At 42.5% G+C, this 21,412-nt stretch overlaps 1 protein-coding gene across 1 annotated transcript; it reads right to left on the reverse strand.

Moving 5' to 3' along the window:
• Nucleotides 1-11,929: 11,929 nt before the first annotated feature.
• Nucleotides 11,930-21,309, reverse strand: LOC139458885 (uncharacterized). The gene is made up of 7 exons (XM_071240320.1): nt 21,268-21,309; nt 20,592-20,624; nt 17,311-17,399; nt 16,244-16,300; nt 15,141-15,255; nt 14,107-14,175; nt 11,930-12,042 (listed from the first exon to the last, which is right to left on the reverse strand). The coding sequence occupies exons 1-7, from the start codon at nt 21,305-21,307 to the stop codon at nt 11,930-11,932; spliced, it is 516 nt and encodes a 171-aa protein (XP_071096421.1). The 5' UTR covers nt 21,308-21,309.
• Between the last annotated feature and the right edge of the window lie 103 nt (nt 21,310-21,412).

Below are 21,412 nucleotides of genomic sequence, written 5' to 3' on the forward strand. Positions count from 1 at the left end.
GCTTTGTTCCAGAAAAACCCCGGAAAAGTTGACCCCAGGTAATACTCCAGAATATATATTGTTCATTGGACTTGACAGTCCCATCAAAAGCAGTGTTGTGTAAAAAAATAAAATTGCTCGGTTTCTTCTTTCACAGTTTATGTTTTTTTCAGTTTTTAAAGCAGCAACCAAAAGTTTGTAGCCTACATATTCCAACCATCCAGAAGCGTCTCGAGGTAACCCGTTAACATCCGGGTTGAAATTGGTCTTCAGCAGCCCATGCTTGTCGAAGGAGGCGGCTAAGGGGTTCGGGTTGTCAATACGCATACTTGTTTAATGTGTGAACTTTTTGATATTTTATCGTATCCCAGTTGCATCTACCGATGCTCATGGTGTCAGTCCCTGGAAATGTTTGATCCATACTCGTTTAGTTACAGACCGCCGTCAGAGTATTGCTAAATGCGGCGTTAAACAAACAAACAAGCGTATCCAGGTTGCCACCCATAAACATTAATCTTCAGCTCCACATGCCTACATTGGTGTACATCCACCAACCAAACAGAAGCATATCGAGGGTTGGCACACGGCCACGTTTAGCTCGTGCTCCATGCGCATATTCCAGTCATCAAGAAGCAAATCGAGGGTTGCCACGCGGCCACGTTTAGCTCGTGCTCCTTTTCGCATATTCCAGCCACCAAGAAGCATATCGAGGGTTGCCACGCCGTCACGTTTAGCTCGTGCTCCATGCGCATATTCCAGCCACCAAGAAGCAAATCGAGGGTTGCCACGCGGCCACGTTTAGCTCGTGCTCCATGCGCATATTCCAGCCATCAAGAAGCATATCGAGGGTTGCCACGGCGTCATTTTTAGCTCGTGCTCCACATGCCTACATCCTCCAACCAAACAGAAGGATATCGAGGGTTGCCACGCCGTCATGTTTAGCTTGTGCTCCACGTGCATATTCCAACTATCAAGAAATATATCGAGGGTATAATTATAGAAGTATAAACGGGTCGTTATTAATGTTCTGCTAACAAGAACAGCTCAGCTGCATCACCACAAAGGCCGCTCTTCAAAGAAAATCTGACGACCTCACATCGTCAAACTGGCACTCTCAGTGAACTTTGCCATGGCACGCACTTGTCGTGCAGAATTGTACATTTCTGTCCTCCAGTATACAGAAATAATTGTGTAGCGTTGTGGTAGGGATAATTCCTGATCTGATACAGGCCAAGTCGTCCTTCCTGACCTTGCTTGTTTCTGCCCTACGCTTGCTCCACTAGACCATTACCTGTAATTTGATAACAGCCATTAATAAGAACTCGAGAACCTATCACACGGCAAACATGACCTGTGCATTAACTGTGAAATAGGATATAGCACTGGTGTATTAATCAGCAATATGAAGCGCCAATTATTGATTCTAAGATTGACACTGGAGTACCTGTCGTCCCACACGCCGCTATTCGCTGTTTAGAACAGTGTTCTTTTGTGGGTTCGAATCCCAGATGTTTCAGTTGGCTTGTCAGCACCGTGCTAACTGGTTTCACCATAGCAGAAAACGTCAAAGATCTACATCAAGCCGCGAAATAACTGGAATATTGTTTAAATGGGAGGTAAACAACTCTGTGAACCATAATGTTGCTTCTGAATGCTCCAGACCCGTGAAGATCTGGGTTAGAATAGGTATTCATGCTTGCCGTAAGAGGCGACGATGCGTGTTGTAAGAGGCGACAAACGGGCTCTGGTTGTCAGGCTCGGTGACTTGGTTGATGCTTGTCATCGTATCCCCATTGCGTAGATAGATGCTCATGATGTTAATCGCTGGCTCGTCTGGTCCTGACTCGATTATTTACAGACCGCTGTCATATGACTGGAATATTGCAGAGTGTGGCGTTACACAACAAACAAACAATACATGTACATAATATTATCAAAATGTATCAATTAACTCAATCTCTAATTAAAAAACAAGAATTAAATGATGATTTACTCGATCTTTTACAGGCCACCGTCATATAGTTGGAATATTGCTGAGTGGGGAGTTAAAAAAAACGTGTCGAAAGATGAGGTTACAATTGGATACGAGGGTCAGGCTCGGCGACTTAAAAACGACTTTACTAATTAAACCCAAAGGTGAGGCGAGGTGAAATGAGTTTTAACATCGCGTCCAAGATTATTGCACTTATATAGCGACGTGCATGTACGTGTGTGTGTTTGTGTGGCTGCTTGTACTAGTCCGAATTGATGCCGATTTATAGTGCGAGCTCACTGAGATACCATGCCGCAGTTTAACATGAATACCCCACTCAGAGACAGCTCTACCACTAGACCACGGAGGCGGTCAATTAAACAACAAACAAAAGAACACACCTCTTGCTCCAAGATTGAACTTTTGTCCGTTATGAACGTCTAGAGTTGACTATGTTAATCTGACACGACATGTTTGGAGTAGGAAATGGTGTCAGGGAATACCAGGAGGAAAGAGGTGATTCTCATGGGGAATCCGTGTCAGATTCAGGTGGTCAGGCTCTGTGATTGGCTCTTGTCATCGCGCATGCTGAAAGTCAATGCATTGCTTGGTAAAGACTCGGTTATGTTTTTCTTTTCTTGCTTGTTATCTAACGCCACTCAGTTATATTCCAGCCATATTGTGGCGGACTGTAAGTAAACGAGTGTGATCCAGACAATCCATTGTCAACCAACGAAGTCACCGAGCCTGACAATCCGATCCATTAAGTCGCCTCGTACGACAAGCAAAGTACGCTGAGGAGCGATTCTAACCCGGAATCCCCACGGGTGCTCAATCATGTACAATCCGCTGAGATATAACTGAAATATTTTAATTAGGAGCCGTAAAATGACTGATAAAATGACCGCTGAGACGTCAAACTCGCTCACTCAGATTGTGGCGTAAACTTCACTCACTTATTATGATTTCAATTGTTTCATTTTGGTATTAGCTTTCGTCAAAAACAAAACCAACGCAATTTAAGAAAATTTTAAACTGATCTTACATTCTTGGACCCCAGCCTCAAATGCCGCCCTTCCTGCATAGGTTGTGTCTGGCACCAGTGCTGTCTCAGATGACGGCGTTGATGTAGTTGGTGTACGCAGACACCTGAAGACCCGGGGTAGAATAGATCTTCGGCAACCCATGCTTGCCGTAAAAGGCGACTATGCTTGTCGTAAGAGGCGACTAACGGGATCGGGTGGTCAGGCTCGCTGACTTGGTTGATGCATGTCATCGATCCCATATTGCGAGGATCATTGCGCATGATGTAAATTACTGGATTGTCTGGTCCAGACTCGATTATTTACAGACCGCCGTCATATAGCTGGAATATTGCTGTGTGCAGCGTTAAACAACAAACCAACCAGTATACAGAGGTCTCTACACCAGTCCCCGCTCTGTACCTTTCATTACGGGAGTGTATTTCTGAAGGCATCTAACGATCGTAAATGTGTCTCTATTGTAATTAATCACAACATGAGTCCCACAAGATACCAATTTATTGTGTGTTCATTACTCACCTAAACGTAGCTTTGTGTACTCAGGCGTCGAAATAATACTTTGTGAAATCATAACGTATGGATGCAAAACAAATAACTTATGATTTGAGTGCCTTCATCTCACTTGTAATCCTAGAATGTGACCTCTGCGAGACATTTCTGTAAGTGAATAATATACATCTCGGTCACGACTCTTCCAACACGAGCTTCATAAATGTTCGACCCGTCAAGATCCGGGTTAAACATTGGTGTTCACCGACCCATCCTTGTCGAAAGAGACGAATACCGGGATCGGGTGGTCAGGCTCGCTGATCATGACTTAATTGATGCATATCATCATATCAGGTAGATCGATGCTCATGATATCAATCACTGGATTGTCTTGTCCAGTCTCGATTATTTAAAGACCGCCGTTACATAGCTGGAATATCGCTGGGTGCAGGGTTAAACAAACAAACAAACAAACGCATCCAGGTTGCCACGCATAAATGTTTGCTTCAGTTCCACGTGCATACACAAGCATGCATACTTGTACTCTAGTGCGGCGTTAAACAACAAACAATTACACAAGTCATAAATGTTCTGAACACGGCATCCACTATAGTAAGACCATATGTACTGTCACCTACCATAACCACAACCACACATCTTTAAATAACGTTTGTTTTGTTTGTTGTTTAACATCGCACTCAGCAATATTCCAGCTATATGACGGCGGCCTGTAAAATAATCGAGTCTGGACCAGACAATCCAGTGATTAATATCATGAGCATCGATCCACGCAATTGGGATCGATGACATGCATCAACCAAGTCAGCGAGCCTGACCACCCGATCCCGTTAGTCGCCTCTTACGACAAGCATAGTCGCCTTTTACGGCATGCATATTCTACCCCGGAATTTTCACGGGTCTTTACGGTGATTGTAACATGTATGTGAGTGTTATATCGTACTGATACATGTCACAACCACCGTTATTTAAATACGTGTGGTTGTAGTTATGGTAGGTGACAGTAGATATGGTCTTACTATAGTGGAGGCCGTGTTCAAAACACATGCACTCTAACACGGAATTTGCAAAATTCGTTCTCAAATCAAAGTCAGCCTTCACAGAACATCTTCCCGAGACAAGGGAGTTAACTGACCATAAAAGTCCAGTTTCAACCCTTGCCGAACAAGACTGCTATTATGGCGTTATATTTTGGTGGACTAACGAGTCTCTGCATAGTCCAATCAAAATTGCGTAACGAAATCGAGATCCTGTTCGTAAACTGACGTGCAGTTTCGGTCGATTGCAGGATTTGCAAAGCATGTGTACCAACATCTTCCCGAGGCAAGAGATTTAACTGACTTTAAAAGACTTGGCGAACTAGTCTGGAATTCCACCAGTGGTTACTACCAGTTATGTCCCTTCTTAGCCTCTCCTATGGACCAATCAGATTGCACCTCTCGTATCACTTGCATTTGCTTCAAACAAAATGTCGGCGCCAAGTCAGGACGATCTGCTCTATAATCAAGATCTATATTGTGATAAAACGGGTCTTACATCGCGAAATGCATCAAATCACGTGAGCACCTTGATTAAAAACATGCAAAGATTTTGAAAATATCTGTTGACAACGAGTTGGCGGTGCACATGCTTTGCAAATCCTGCAATCGACCAAAATCTGCATGACAGTTTACGAACCGGAATAAGATTTCGTTGCGCAATCTTGATTGGACTATACATAGACTCGTTAGTCCAGCCAAATTGTAGCTCCATAATACCAGCCTAGTTCGGCAAGGGTGGAAACTGGACTTTTCTAATCAGTTAACTCACTTGCCTCGGGAAGATGGGTGCTCACGTAATTTGATGCACTTCGCGACGTAAGACCAGTTTTATTGCATTATAGATCTTGATTATCGATCAAATTGTGGGCGACACCATTTTATTTGAGGCAAATGCAAGTGATATGAGAGGTGGAATCTGATTGTTCAATAGGAGGGACATAGAAAGGACGTCTGTTGTAATAGTCACGCTACGGCGGCGCTACGATCGAGCCCAGTAGTTCCAGTCTAGTTCGGCAAGGGTGGAAACAGGACTTTCATAGTCAGTTAACTCTCTGTCACAGAAGGACCTTTGGGATTCTACCGTCCAACACCCCACACCCTGCCAGCATCTTGTGACGCAGCGCTTGGATGGATGACATCTCCAGATCTGTATCATGTGCAGGTCACAAATCACGTGACGTTATTGCGATGTGCATGCACGTGAGTGTGTGGCTTCTTGTACTAGTCTGGACTGATGCTGATTTTATTGTGCTATTTATTTAACATGAATACCCTACTCAGACACAATATACTGACTCCGAGCCGACTAGTCCTTGTTTTAGCCCCTTAATGCCGAGCCCCAGTCAGAGTAACAACAGGTACCATTTGTCTTTTGGTATGACGCGGCCGGGAATTGAACCCCCGGTCTTCCGCTCGTTGGGCGGACGCTCTACTACTAGACCACGGAGGCGGTCTCAGATGAAGTCAAGCAACGTAGGACGTGGAGAATAGTTGGATGGGTGACTGAGAGTTTCTAGGGATTCCCTGTTCCCTCACATTGAAGCACATGTTCCACATGTGGTGTCTCCTAAGGCAGGTGACTTTGTTCTGTTCACCCTGCTTGGAATGGGTACCCTGTAGGATGAAATGATAATAATATTGGCTTTTAACCTTCTAGCGCCTCACAGGTAGCTTGGATTTTATACTCCCCAGTGAGAATGAATCAAGTGCGCATTCATCCATTAACTAATAATGTTAGCGGTTTGAGCACCTTGTGTTATGGGTTCAGGGCAATATAAGTACACACATTATTCGTTATTATATACTTGGATGACCTGATCATATTTTCCCGTACACAACAGTTAGAGCGTCTTGAAAGGTTTTTGACACGCCTTCGTGTCTGGATTAAAGAAATCTCCCCAGGACAAGATTTTAGGTTACATTATCAGCATCGGTGGGATTGAGGTAGACTCAGATAAGGTGAAATAGATACGAGATTTGGCCAACGTCAACCAGTGCTGCTGACTGTAATCGGAAATGTGTGCAGTTTCTGCAAGGCCCCTGTGTCTGATGTTCACGATGGCAACAAAAAAGACCCACGGACGGCGCTGTCACCAGGGAAGGCCTGCGGAGCTGCACAGGAACCGCGCGAACCAAATGTTGTCAACTTGCCTTCCACGAGATCAATGGTCGTCTTTCCATGGTGCTAGTCCTAGGTTAAGCCAAGGTCCATCAGCCATTTGAGTGAGTGAGTTGGGTTTAATGCCGCTTTTAACAGTATTATAGTTAATGTTAGTTAATGTGGGAGGAAAGCCCGAAGTGATGTAGATCTCAGATGTTTACCACCTTGGTTAAACCCACGAGCACGGGTATGGTGCTGACAAACCTAGAAACATAATCGGGGCCAACCGGGATTCGAACCCACAATCATAGGTTTCTGGCGTGCCCAAGGGACGCAACTCTGCACAGCGAATCGCGGCGCCTTAGACGACTGGGCCACCCGTGCCTCCATCAGCCATTTGAACTACACAGATGCAAGCACCAAGGTCAACACCCAGACAGTCACACGCGAGTAAAAATAAAATACAGATTAATAAACAAATGTAATAGTGAGGACCTAGGTTGATCTTGCACCACAAATCAGTCCCATCGCAAGCCTTACTATATTAAATATTACAATAATGCTTTTTCTATTTCAACCATCCATAGGTGAGAAATATTCCCCATTTCTGGCGGCCAATACATTCCGCATCTACAGTCTGATTCACACCTGTCAATTATCAGCAGTCGATGGCAGATATACCTGTCATCGATATCAGCTCGCGCGTGCTCCAGCTGATTACCATAGTATGACTCCAGAGGGAAACACTGTCAGTAAAGCTGCAATCACTATCAGCACTGACAGGTGTATCGATTATCAAGTACATGAGTGGTTATTTGGTTGAGCAAAAATATCTTTGGAATCGTTTCGTTTGATGTGGCGTTTTGATAATTGATGAACTTCTAAAATAACTCGGTGTCATTTTGAATAAATATTTGAGACGTGTATACTTCATTTTTATTTTGAATTTTTTACAAACATTGTTGGTATTTTATCGACGTTGTAAATATTAAATTAATAATGACCGTTTCCTGCACCCTTTGTATGAGTGTCGAATTCGGTAAGTGGGTAAAAGGTAGTTGCCACATTGCCTGCATTAAACAAAATAGACGCGGATCAACGGCCTGCGAGAATGTAATAGACAGCCAGGTGTCTAACAGAGGACATACGATATATGTGTATAATAGATAATGAAACGGGTCTCTTTTCGACAACAAGCATGTAATCAATGCCACCCATGATACATTGACACCCAATCAGCCTACCACACATTGTGACCAACCGATCCTCTTTCAGCCGACTCCGGGTCCATCATAACAGATGTCTTTCTTTATTACGTTCGTCTGTTTCGTTTATCTTACTTTATACAGTAATCTACGGTTATAACGAACACGCTTATAACGAACTGACGGATATAACGAACTACTTTTTTGGTCCCGACTATTTGCTGTAGTTATGCTGTACATATGCTTATAACGAACTAAAATCTGTAGTCCCTTTGAGTTCGTTATAACCGTACTTTACCGTATTTCAGTACTTAGGGACACCATGACACACCTGGTCCTAGTTCTGCTTCTGCTTCTGAATGTACTGTGGCCATGTAAAATGTGTGTGTGTGTGTGTGTGGCTGCTGGTACTAGTCCGAACTAATGGCTATTTTATAGTGCTAGCCCACTGAGACACCATGCCCCATTTTAACGTGAATACTCCACTCAGACACAGTAACCGACTCCGAGCATATCAGTCCCTTTTTAGCCCCTTAATGTTGAACGCCAGTCAGGGAAAGAAAAACATCTGCTTTGCCAGTTTATTTCTTTTATATCATAGTTTCAGCTAGCTACGGTTACCGCATGGCCATATTCGTTCATTCATTCCTTACCACGCACACCTCTCAGCAACATACAGAAATATTGTTACCGGGAGGGGGCACGGGTGGCCCAGTCATCTAAGGCACCGCGATTCGCTGTGCAGAGTTGCGTCGGACTCCCTTGGGCAAGCCAGAAACCTATGATTGTTGGTTCGAATCCCGGTTCGCACCGATTATGTTTCTAGGTTTGTCAGCACCATACCCGTGCTCGTGGGTTTCAACGAAGTGGTAAACGTCCGAGACCTGCATCACTTCGGGCTTTCCTCCCATATTAAGCTGGCACGCCGTGATATAACTGGAATATTGTTAAAAGCGGCATTAAACCAAACTCACTCACTCACTCACTCACTGTTACCGGGAAAACACGACAAACCAGATTGCGCGAATGACTGTGTACTTTGACAAAATAAATTTTCTTTACTATTTATTGTTCATTCATTTGGGTACAGTGACCATTTGTTTCACAATACTTGGGAAGAATTCGGTGTAAATCGCAACCGTTTTATGGATTACATCCATGTTTACCTTCAAAACAAAGGTGTTGTGCGATAAGCAGATAATTTGATATTTTTAACTAGCTATGTACGTGTGCGCAAAGACGGCACCTGCTGATTAAATTGCCACCAATGTTATAAATATGTTCGTCTTTCATTACATCTGTTCGATATGTTAGTCTGGGGGGCTACGGACGTGCCCGTTGAAAAAGTCTGCCAATGTCCGGTTGGCTACATATAATAAAATACTTGGGAAGCTGCATGCCTATTTCTTCCTGTAACTGCCTTTATTTTATTGAAAGAGAACATAAAATTAGGATTGCGGTTTAAATACGAAAGCCGGTAAAAATTCGGGAAAACAACATGGTGGCCTCCACGAACCTATAAAATCACATCAAGGACAAAGAGACGAATTCAAAATTTCAACACAAACTATAATTGTGAAAATGGTGACATCACACAATCCATGGTAGCTCTTCACACATGCATAATCACCCTAGTTTTAGATCAACACAACCACCAACACCAACATATGCTTAGAAGACCTTTGGATTGTTGCGATTTGTCTCGATAATCTATCTCGATAACGATATTGAATCTCTATGTCCAAGTAAGACATGACGATAAGGGCTGTTATTTATTTACTTAAGCTTTAGACATCATGAAAATAGTTTATCGGATGGTAAACCTCGACACCTCGCCCCCAAACTTACAGAATTGAGTTTTTATCCGATATGGAAGTATTTAAGTGCTCTCTTAAATAAGCAAAAGGGTTCTCAATGTGACGGTGAAAATGATCTATCTAAAACAATGTCTATTCACCTAACATTGATCCTCCTTTATAACGTCAAGGGAAATGGTTTCTCATATATCATTGTTTGACGTTAATGGAAAGAAAATGAGAGCCTAATTCTACCACGTCGCGAATTAATGGACAAATAAATATACTGTTAATTGGCAAAATGTTGTTTCTGAAAATAGAATTTCTGAATGGACTGCTGTCAGTTACACTTAAAATCCGAAAATATAGTTCCTTTGGAAACACGTGCAGCCCATTTATAGCTGTGCCGCCCGGCGGGATGTGCTTGATGATCAGCTAATAGTGACGTAAAATTCCAAGGATACCATTCGCGTCTCGTGAAACAGCTTTTAGGCAGATTGATACTTCACCGATAACAAGACAATGTGAATGTTAAAAACAATTAGGTTTCTAAAAAAAGGGAACTAATTGGGGTTTCTAAAAATGGGGACCATACACATGTGAATTGGGAATATTGGGTAAGTGATTGAATTGGGTTTAACGCCGTTTTCAGCAGTATTCCAGTAATACCACGGGGGCATGTCGGCTTAATGTGGGACGAAATTCCGAAGTGATGCAGGTCTCAAACACTTACCACTTTGGTGAAACCCACGAGCACGGGTGTGGCGCTGATGAACAGAGAAAACATATCGGGCGAACTGGAAAGGAACCCACGATAATACGTTTCTGGAGTCCCAAGGGACGCAACTCTACACAGTGAATTGTGACGCCTCAGATGAGTGAGCTCCCGTGCCCCCCAAAGGGTATGAAGTGGGTTAAATTCGCCGTAATCGGATTTGATATACAAAATCAACTTTGCTCCAAGCATTCTTCTATGGTAGCAGCAGTGTCAGCAACGGGGGCAGCTACATCCGATGGTCCTCAAGTGTCAGCAACAGCCATCAAGGTACCGGAAGTGGAAGCTGGCAGAGCGGAAGGGGCTAGTCCGGGGGTGGGAATTGGGGTGTCGGGGACCGTCGAACACAGGAACAGGCACAGGCACAGGGAACTTTACAAATGTCAAGGTAGAAAATGGCATCAGGCCGATGATTATAACTATTTGGTACATTTGAAGTTTATGTTTAAATACACAATTGTTAGAATAGTTCCACAGAAACCTTTGCATCTCGTACGAGGCGACTTAATGGATCGGATGGACGGCGTGGAGCGTTGCTCATAATATCAATCTCTGGTTCTTATACTCTCCAGGCCTGTATTATATACAGGCCGCCGTCATCAAGTAGGAATATTCCTGTTTGTGGGGTAAACAACAAATAAAACAAATTAATGCAACTGGCAATTTTCAATTGACATCAGTTTTGGGGGAAGCCTTTTGATTTGTTCTGCTTTTCTACTCTGGTCAGAATAATATAACCATCGTTTATAGTAAGTGAGTCGGATTTACCACCGTTAAATACAGCGTCGTAGTATCAGCTAAACGTGGAGGAAAAACCAGGTGATGAACGCCCTTGGCATTTACGATTTTATCCACCAGCAACCCATGAAGATCCGGGTTAGAATTAATTTTCAGCAACCCATGCTTGTCGTAAGAGGCAACTAACGGGATCGGATTGTCAGGCTCGCTGACTTGGTTGAAACATATTATCGTATCCCAATTGCGTGGGTCGATGCTCATAATGTCAGTCACTTGATTGTCTGGTCCAGACTCGATTATTTACAGAGCGCAGTCATATAGCTTGAGTGCGGCGTAAAACAAACAGAAGCCCCACGCGATACATTTCTCTAAAAACTATTAGTACTCTGATTGTTGCTCAATACGAACTGGAATATGACATGAAACATGGAAAGGTTAAACTTTGCGCCTTTGGTAACATGACCTTCACCTAGTTGGAGTGCAGCGTTAAACACCAAACAATCAAAGCCTGTGCAAGAATCCAATCCGAAGACGAAGCTGTAACGCATGCCCCCCACCCCACCCCACACCCTTATCCATTCCACCCCCGCATTCCCTGCCCGACCACACCCCAAACGTAATGTCACTTTACCACTAATGCATATTCATTGCGATGTACTGAAAATGAACAAAAGATAATGTACGTAATGTGTGTGAGTTGTTTACTTGTGTATCCTCAATGAGCAACAAATGAGGAATATATTGATAAACAATGTCACTAATAACTTCAACTGTCAACAATGTTTGCATGTTTTCGGGCAATACTTCTGGCCTACGTTGAAGCTTTTACAGATGTCGACCTCTTTCTGTTGACAGTTCATACCAACTTTGTCAAAACAGGGAACTCCTGAAAACAAAGAAGAAATTAAAGTAAAACCGTAAAGTAAAACAGTGAAACAAGGCAGTAATGAAATCTAGTAAAGCTGGACAGTAAATTACAACAGTGACACAATACAGTAAAACAAAACAGTAGGGCAAAACAGTAAATCAAAGCAGTAAGGCAAAACAGTCAAACAAAGCAGTAAGGCAAAAAAGTCCAACAAAACAGTCAAACAAAACAGTTAAACAAAGCAGTAAGGCAAAACAGTCAAACAAAGCAGTAAGACAAAACAGTCAAAAAAAACAGTCAAACAAAGCAGTAAGGCAAAACAGTCAAACAAAGCAGTAAGGCAAAACAATCCAACAAAACAGTCAAACAAAGCAGTAAGACAAAACAGTAAAAAAAAACAGTCAAACAAAGCAGTAAGGCAAAACAGTCAAACAAAGCAGTAAGGCAAAACAATCCAACAAAACAGTCAAACAAAGCAGTAAGGCAAAACAGTCAAAGCAGTAAGGCAAAACAGTAAAACAAAGCGGTAAGACAAAAGAGTCAAACAAAACAGTAAAACAAAGCAGTAAGGCAAAACAGTCAAACAAAGCAGTAAGACAAAACAGTCAAACAAAGCAGTAAGGCAAAACAGTAACAAAGCAGTAAGGCAAAACAGTCAACCAAAGCAGTAAGACAAAACAGTCAAACGAAAGAGTCAAACAAAGAAGTTAGACTAAACAGTCAAAGAAAGCAGTAAAACAAAGCAGTAAGGCAAAACAGTCAAACAGAGCAGTAAGGCAAAATAGTCAAACAAAGCAGTAAGGCAAAACAGTCAACCAAAGCAGTAAGACAAAACAGTCAAACAAAACAGTAGGGCAAAACAGTCAAACAAAGAAGTTAGACTAAACAGTAAAACAAAACAGAAAAACAAAGCAGTAAGGCAAAACAGTAAATAAAACAATTGATAATTGGAGATAACTGCGATATTAATCAAAAAGGCACTTTCGTACCGAAGGTTTGAAGAAGTACTCAGAGGCGACCGACCAATACAAGGTATCATATTTATTCCTGATACTGGCATCTACCAAACTAATTTTAAAACAGCAAACATTCTTTTGACTCAGCTCATGGAGTACCTTCGCAAACATTAACGCTTACGTTTACAAATCAAATAGTCTCAAAATCGGTAGAAAATGTTTGGTGTAAGAAATGGCAAAGACAATGAGTCATCCATCAGGTCAAACGTCGATCTCGAAGGAATGTGTTACCGGTGTGCGCTTGGTATTTAAACGTCTCAAAATGGCACTAATACATTGGCGAAATAGTGAGTGAGATCAAAAGTATGAGTTGTGTTTAACGCTAATTTGAACAGCATATCAACTATATCGCTGCGTGTCAGTTTAAGGTGGAAAAAAGTCGTACGTTATGCAGGTGTCAGACGTTTACCACTTTGGTGAAGCCCGAGAGCACGGGTAGGTACAACAGACAAGGACCATGGTCATGCCGAATCTAAGATTCGAATCGTTGATCACTGGATTCTGACACGACAAAGGGACGCAACTCTAATGTATGAATTGCTGCGTTTTAAACATATTTCGAGTAAGGTGCTTTTGCATTGGGTCAAAGATAAACTAAGTATATTTAACAGCCGGCATACTGAAAAAGTTCCCTGTTGGGATGCCGGGGTAGAACTGGGCCCTAGTAAACTGGATAAGAGGTGATGTAATTCATCGGAAAGTCTTAGTTAATTGCATGTTATCGTACCCCGACGGCGTCATAATATCGTCCACTTGATTGTCCGCTCCAGACTCGGGAAGTTACAGCTAAATGTCAATTGGAATATAGTGTGGGGCACACGTTGGATAAAGAGAGTGGGCGAGCGAAGGAATATAGGTGGTCTAACGCCAGAAGCAGAAATAAGATCGCCACATATCAAGTCTGGACCAGACACACCAGAGGCGGAGAACACGATCTAACGAAAAGCATATGATGTTGTGGATCACGTTTTGGCCGGAACCGCCACTGGCGGTCCCAGAGTCTGCGATGATAAACACACGACATGATATCAGTGTATCGAGACATAGTTACAAATGTCCAATATACCTGTTGTTGTGGTGACCACCGTCGTGGTGGCCGCTTCTAATGTTGTGGTGACCGCCGTCGTGGTGACCGCTTCTGTTGTTGTGAAGTATATAAGAAAACAGGCCCAACATTTCAATGAATAGAAAGCTGAATGTACCATTGTATTTCATAATTAATTACATAATACACATGTCCGTTATCTTGAAATAATTACTAGTACCTACGTGTATGAACCTATTTCTTTCGTGACACTTGTATTATTCAGCATGTGTTTATATTTATGAATTAAAACTCTTCGGGAAGAGGGAGGAGTCTCATATTGCCACTGTCTTGCATAAGGTTTACGTGGATTAAATATGGACTTCTGTGTCAAAACCACAAACATAGCGAAGACGGTAATAAAATGATGGAGCCACTCTATCATGTCGCTTAAGACACTGTGTTTGTGCCAAAGCTGGAATTCCACTGACAATGTGTTGGACAGTCTCATTAAATTCATTACATAATCTACATAAAATTTTCATATTCACATTTTGATGCAAAATCACAGATTGACGGTTTCGAGTGGGAAGTGACTGGTCCTGAGCAGCAAACAGAAAGCCTTCTATTTCACTTTTCAGGCCAGCCGACCTTATTCAAGCGAAGGACTCTGCGGGGTTGCTGATCTTCTCAACACACTGCACATAAACTCGATGCAGTGGTCGTTCAGATAGAAAAACTGAGTCTGGGCCGACTTGATATGGCACTTCGCTTGGTTGACACTCATTTCTGTACCGTCCAGCAGTACAGAACCATCAACATAATCAACACCGACATTGAGATTATGTCCCACATCCTTGGCTCGTTTTCGAAAAATGTGGAATGCCTTGTTTTCATCATGAGTCTTGACATGCTTCACAAGAGGATTATCAGACAAATAAATGTGTGCAAAAGTGCACAAAAGTGCACAAAAGTGCACAAAAGTGCACAAAACAATTCTAGCCCCAACGTTAAAAAAACATTATTATTATTATTATTATTATTATTATTATTATTATTATTATTATTATTATTACCTTCTTTAAACAGGTGAGTGTTGCAGAAGGCGTCCGAACAGCAATCCATGTTGGAGTACAGTGTAAATAAAAACCTCTTCCTGTTGTTCTTCTCGTTCAAGATTGCCTGGCATTTCTGTTTACAAGCAACCAAGCGAATTTATTTTGACGCAGAGGTCAGCAATATTGCAGCAAGCATGGCTGTCTATATAAAATCAATTCTGGACAAGACAATCAAGTGATTGATATTAAGGGCAACGATCCACGCCGTTTTCAGGAAGCGTTTATGTAATAACTGATCGTGAGTCAACACCGAACCAAAACTGATGAAGTGTAGGTCTGTTTGTTAGTTTGCTATGTTTAACGCCGCACTCAGAAATATTCCAGCTATATGACGGCGTTTTGAAAATAATCGAGTCTGGACCAGACAATCCAGTGATTGATATCATGAGCATCGACCCATGCATTTGGGAAACGATGGCACGCACCAACCAAGTCAGCAAGTCTGACCATCCCTTACCACGAGCATGGATTGCTGAAGACCAACTGTAACCTGGATCTTCAGGCAGTGGAAGTGTAGGTAAATACACTACACATGTATGGGTCATGGAATTTATCATTCGTGACCAACTCGTGTTATTTCCGGGACAAGCCGAATAGCGAGTTACGGAAAGGGGCGAGTGGTGACGAATGGGAATTTATAAGCTGTTTAAGGGACCGATCATTTAGGAACCATTTAAGGGAGAGTCCAACATTCTTTATACCCACAACACAATGTCTTTTCAGAACATTTAGCATGTCCAGTGAACAGATTATGTTTTAGGGTAAACCTGGAGGACAACATCTTTTTGGCGTTCATCTTATGGGACATAAACCCAATCAACCCAGCTCCCCAACCTCCCGTCCCAGATTATGTAATGGCCGCCCCTCTGTTATCGTAGCCACAGTATTGTACCTTGTGTCATAATCACACAAAGAACGGAAAGAAAGGCCAATATTACAAAGCTTGACATAGCCTAATAATTTCACATTTCCACTGTGGTGAAAGGATCCTTAACATGTCTCGTCCGTGGTGTTCAGTTAGACTAAGGTTGTCATATCATCATGGCTCTGTTCATACGTACGTCTCTGTCCGCACACTGGAGGTTGTAATGATTCCCAACCCTTTCCGTCTCGCAGACCTGATCATGAAACAAGAGTGTGAGTGAGTTGTGTTTAACGCCGCTTTTGGTAGTATTCCAGTTATATCGCGGCGTGTCAGTTTAATGTGGGGGGAAGGCTCGAAGTGATGCAGGTCTCAGACGTTTACCACTTCGGTGAAACCCACGAGCACGGGTATGGTGCTGACAAACCTAGAAACATAATCGGGGCGAACCGCGATTCGAACCCACAATCATAGGTTTCTGGCGTGCCCAAGGGACGCAAATCTGCACAGCGAATCGCGGCGCTATAGACGACTGGTCATGAAACAGGAAAATGGTATGACACATGTATTGTGTATATACTAACCAAAAGAAATAAGGAACATGCCTGATTTCAAGGGAAGTATTTGTAAATAAAGCGACAAAACACTTTCCATATCCAATAAAATCTCTGCATAAAGCAGAGTCGATTGTACGATTCCGACTATATCCTGAGCGTGTGTTTATGAATCACTTTAAAAAAGTAATGATACCGGGGGTTTGTGAAAAGGTGAGCGTGTCCTGCCCCACCGGTGGCACCCGTCAGGGACACAAGCAAAGGTAAGACATCCCCTGGGGGTAACCTGAGAACGGTTGTCATCCCCAAGGTGCCCTGGAGATGACCTCAACTTGCGGAGTGTCATCCATGAGAGTGCCCAAGAAGCCCACATCATCAATCGTCTGTCATTGTCATAACAATGAAGCGAAATCGCCAAAACATTAAGTTTCCTGTCTCGAAATTGCCACAATGTTTGTAAAACGTAACTGTAAAGAAACTTCCCGATGTTTCTTTACTCTTCTCTCGGTTTACGTATTTTATTCCACAATCCTCTGTCTGTACCTATCATATGTCTTCAAACTCGTGACTCTTTCACGCTTTTACAAGGCAAAATTTAAATATAAATTGACATTTCACATAACTGGGATGAAATATATACATTCATTCAGGTGGGTTAGGGAAAGATGCTGGTGCTCACAAATCAAATGATATTTGTGTGTGTTGTCCGTACCTGATGATGGTGGCATTGTTTGAAGAGTCTACAGTCCCGGGGGTTGGAGATGGACTTGCAGTTGCCACATATAGGGGCAGAACGCTGCACTGGAACACGATATATACTGCTCAAAAGAAGTTAAACAACACCCGATACTCTGCGTCCCATACGTACCTTGGCCTCCTCTGCGTACCCTCTACGTGTCATGGCACCCTTTCGCCGTTAACCGCCTCCGTGGTCTAGTTGTAGAGCGCCCCACTGGAGAGCGGAAGGTCCGGAGTTCGATCCCCGACCGCGTCATACCAAAAGATGTTAAGAGATGGTACTTGTTGTTACCCTGTCTGGCGCTCGGCATTAAGGGGCTAAAACAAGGACTGGTCGGCTCGGAGTCAGTATACTGTGTCTGAGTAGGGTATTCATGTTAAACTGCGGCATGATATCTCAGTGAGCTAGCACTATAAATCGGCATCAGTCCGGACTAGTACAAGCATCCACACAAACACACACACGTACATGCACGTCGCTATATAAGTGCAATAATCTTGGACGCGATGTTAAACCCCATTTCACCTCACCTCTCCTTTCACTCTTTCCCGGCCACAATACCAGGTCGTAGGGCTGGGACAAGTTTACTACCCGGGTACCCACCCCATATTACCCGACCCTACCCGGATACCCGATGTTGGTTTCAAGAGATAGGTATGTCCGATTGGGAATAGTTTGACTGTAGCCCGAGGAAATGTATAAAACGATCTGGTGATGCATATACACTCAAGTTGACAGAAGTTTTATCTTTATTCAAACATATATGTCATAAGGAATGCGTTCAACGTCATGAAGAAATGCGAACATAAGTGGCTTGTGTAACCATGTAGTTAATACTAGTAATAGTGAATTTTTGGCATGAAACAATGTATTAGGTGACTAACCACGGGTCCGGGTAGTCCTGTTACCCGTCCGAGTTTACCCGTCCCAACCCTACCAGGTAGCAAATAAGATGTACATTTATTAGGTACTGAGTGATTAAATACTGCATTTATCTGAAAATGTAAATATGTATCTCACTTGAGTGACATAAATTTAATGTCAGACCTACTGGCAGTCTGTCTCAATGACACAACTTTTTTCAGAGTAAGATAATGAAAAAAATGCATCTTAAATATAACATTTGTCTTTTCATGTCAAACAATCATGATTTGCGCCACAATTAAAATGTCAACACAAGGTATTTGAGAAGAACACATAGAAAAGGTTAAAACCATTAAATGTGAATACATACTCATACGCATACACAATCGGAATCTGCCTGTGCCAGTCCTTTTCTTGTAAATTATTAGATTATCAGTGCACCTATGTATATTTAGTATCTACAAAATTTTCACTGATATAACATGGCAGTTTATAAATTTTGTTTGGATTATACTGGATTAAAAAAGTAATAATTGTTTTAAAAAACAACAAATCAAATTTCTCCCAAATTGGAACGTGTAATAAAACGTTGCAGAATTACACAGTAGACAGCGATTGTCATCCTCGTCACTTGGCATCTTGATCTTCATCAACTCTCACTGAGTTAGGATTATTTTCCTATCTTAATGATGATTCTTTTACGAGAGTGGGTGGGTTCAAGTTTGAGCTGATGGGAAGCTGGAGTTCTCTGAAGACCATTTAAAGGCGCTTCAACAATCCTTGGGACACCTGGTCCTGATCGATTCAGAGACCCGAGGCATACATTGCGGCATTGGATTGAAAAGTCGTCGATGAGTTCTTAACAGAGCAGGGATACAATAGCCATAGACTTGCACAGGGCCCCTATGGTGTTTCAGTTTGGTAACGCCTGTGTCACGTCTCTACAAATGTGACATACTTAGAGAATATAGAATATGATTCGGAGCAATGTAGGTCCAACACGTCGTCCCTCGGGCGTACCAGAATCCTATGATCGTGGGTTCGAATCCCAGATACGTTCTAATTATGTTTCTATGTTTGTCAGCACCATACGCGAGTGGGTTTCACCAAATTGACGAATTCTAAGGCCAACATCACTTCTGACATTACTCCCACATCAGGCTGATACGCTATGATAAAACTGAAATACTGTTCAACGCATCACTAAAACCCAAACTTACTCACTCACTCACACATAAGATCAACAAGTGTCGTGCTTTGACACCAGAACGAAATGAAGTCTGTCTGCACCGGGATTTTAATAAACCAGACTCACTGAGATACCATGCCGCAGTTTAACATGAATACTTTGAGCCCACCAGTCCTTGTTTTAGCCCCTAAGGCCATTAATTCCAGGCAGAGTAACAAGTACCATCTTTTGGTATGACGCGGCCGGGTGGACGCTCTACTACAAGACCAAGGAGGCGGTCCGGCGACCATTCAGTGTCTATAAGCCTATAAGTATATCAGGTCGCGCTAGATGAGAGATCCTGTCTTTGTGTAATTATGGTCATCGTTAAGTGCAATATTGAAAGACATCTTAAACTTTGATATAGCATAGAATGTGGGTTTCGAATAAAACGTGGTACGGCAGTCAGCAATATTCCAACTCTATCAAGGAAACCGGTCAATAATCTGGGACAGGCAAACTAATGGTTGATAAAATGAGCAACGTCTCACGCCTTCGGGTTAGTCCGATGAGACACAATCAACAACATATATTGGAGGCAATTATATGGAGGCACAGGTGACCCAGTGGCCTAAGTCACCGTGCGGAGTTATGTGCTTCTGGTCATGTGCATATTTCTCAGTTTAATTTCACATGTTCAAGTCATAGAAGAATGTTTGGACATGTTTTGATCTCTACATGCTCTTAGTCAAACTCGGGGGCACGGGAAGCCCAGTCATCTAAGGCGCCGTGATTCGCTGTGCACAGTTGCGTCCCTTGGGCACGCCAGAAACCAATAATTATGGGTTCGAATCCAGGTTGGCCCCGATTATTTTACTAGGTTTGTGAGCATCGTGCACCACCTCGGGCGTTTCTCCCACATTAAACGGACACGCCGTGACATGGCTGGAATAATGTTCACAACGGCGTTAACCCAAAGTCACTCGCTCATTCTTCACTAAATATATCTTTGTTTTCAATCTGATATTGCACTGGTCCGTTTTGACCAGATATGTGGCCTTTATGGTGGAATTGATTGACCCCTGTTTCTTGTATCCAATAGAGTGATTGACCTCTTTTACACTTTTGATTGTCTAATGAATTTCAAAACTATATTCTTCATTTCTTCAAATATTCAGTGAGCCCCAAAGGTACCCACAACATCATCCGTTATCCGTCTTACCTCTTGCATCCTCATCAGCTGTAACAAGCAGGCCTGAAAATTGAAGATCGTGTCATATATAGATGGGCATCAGCATTTGGGGTAATACTTCTGTAAGTATTAGGACCACGTGTACCGACGTGCATTATTTGTTTAAAGAATTTTTAAACGCTGTTTGCCTGTGTAGGAAAGAACATTTATTTTGATAAAAACATATCTGGAAACGTAATGAAATTAACTATTCCTTCATGTTAATTTTGTTATGAGACGACGGAAGGCTTTGACCGCTAAATTACCCCTATACGCCCCGCGAACCGAACAATCTATTAAGTGTGTTTGTTTGTTTATCTGTTTGTTGTTTAACGCTTCACTCAACAGTATTCCAGATATATGAAGTGGTCTATAAATGATCGTATCTGGAGCAGACAATCCAGTGACTGGCATCTTGAGCATCAATCTACGCAAATCTACGACGACATGCATCAAACAAGTCAGCGAACCTGACCACCCGATCCCGTCAGCTGCCTCTTACATTTGGCTGCTAAAAAAACAGTTCTAATCCCGGGGTGAACAAGTGAATATAACCGCTTTACGTGGTGAATAGAGGAATGGAAATAATGTTAAACGACGAAATACGTCTCTTAGTAATCATCTTTTGAACAGCTCTTTAACAAGGTTATCTTTAGCTAGGTCGTACCTCCAAAAAGAAGAGTCGCTACAACACCAGCGTTGACCATGTTGATTCAGTTGAGACGACCTATCTGACAGGTGTGTGAAATCGCGACCAACCCACATAAATAACAGTAAATATTCAAAGATAAGAGGTTTAGCTCGTCATTATC

This window comes from Haliotis cracherodii, unplaced genomic scaffold (genome assembly GCF_022045235.1).
Source record: "Haliotis cracherodii isolate W230 unplaced genomic scaffold, xgHalCrac1.p SCAF_13, whole genome shotgun sequence".
Taxonomy (NCBI): domain Eukaryota; kingdom Metazoa; phylum Mollusca; class Gastropoda; order Lepetellida; family Haliotidae; genus Haliotis; species Haliotis cracherodii.

Excerpts from the sequence above, each read along its gene's own strand:
- LOC139458885 (XM_071240320.1), bottom strand. The coding sequence starts at position 21,307 with ATGGTCAACGCTGGTGTTGTAGCGACTCTTCTTTTTGGAG. Across the intron at positions 15,256-16,243 it reads TCCAGTGTGCGGACAGAGAC|AAATGCCAGGCAATCTTGAA; the intron begins GTACGTATGAAC and ends GCTTGTAAACAG. Across the intron at positions 12,043-14,106 it reads GGTGGTCACCACAACAACAG|GAGTTCCCTGTTTTGACAAA; the intron begins GTATATTGGACA and ends CTTTGTTTTCAG.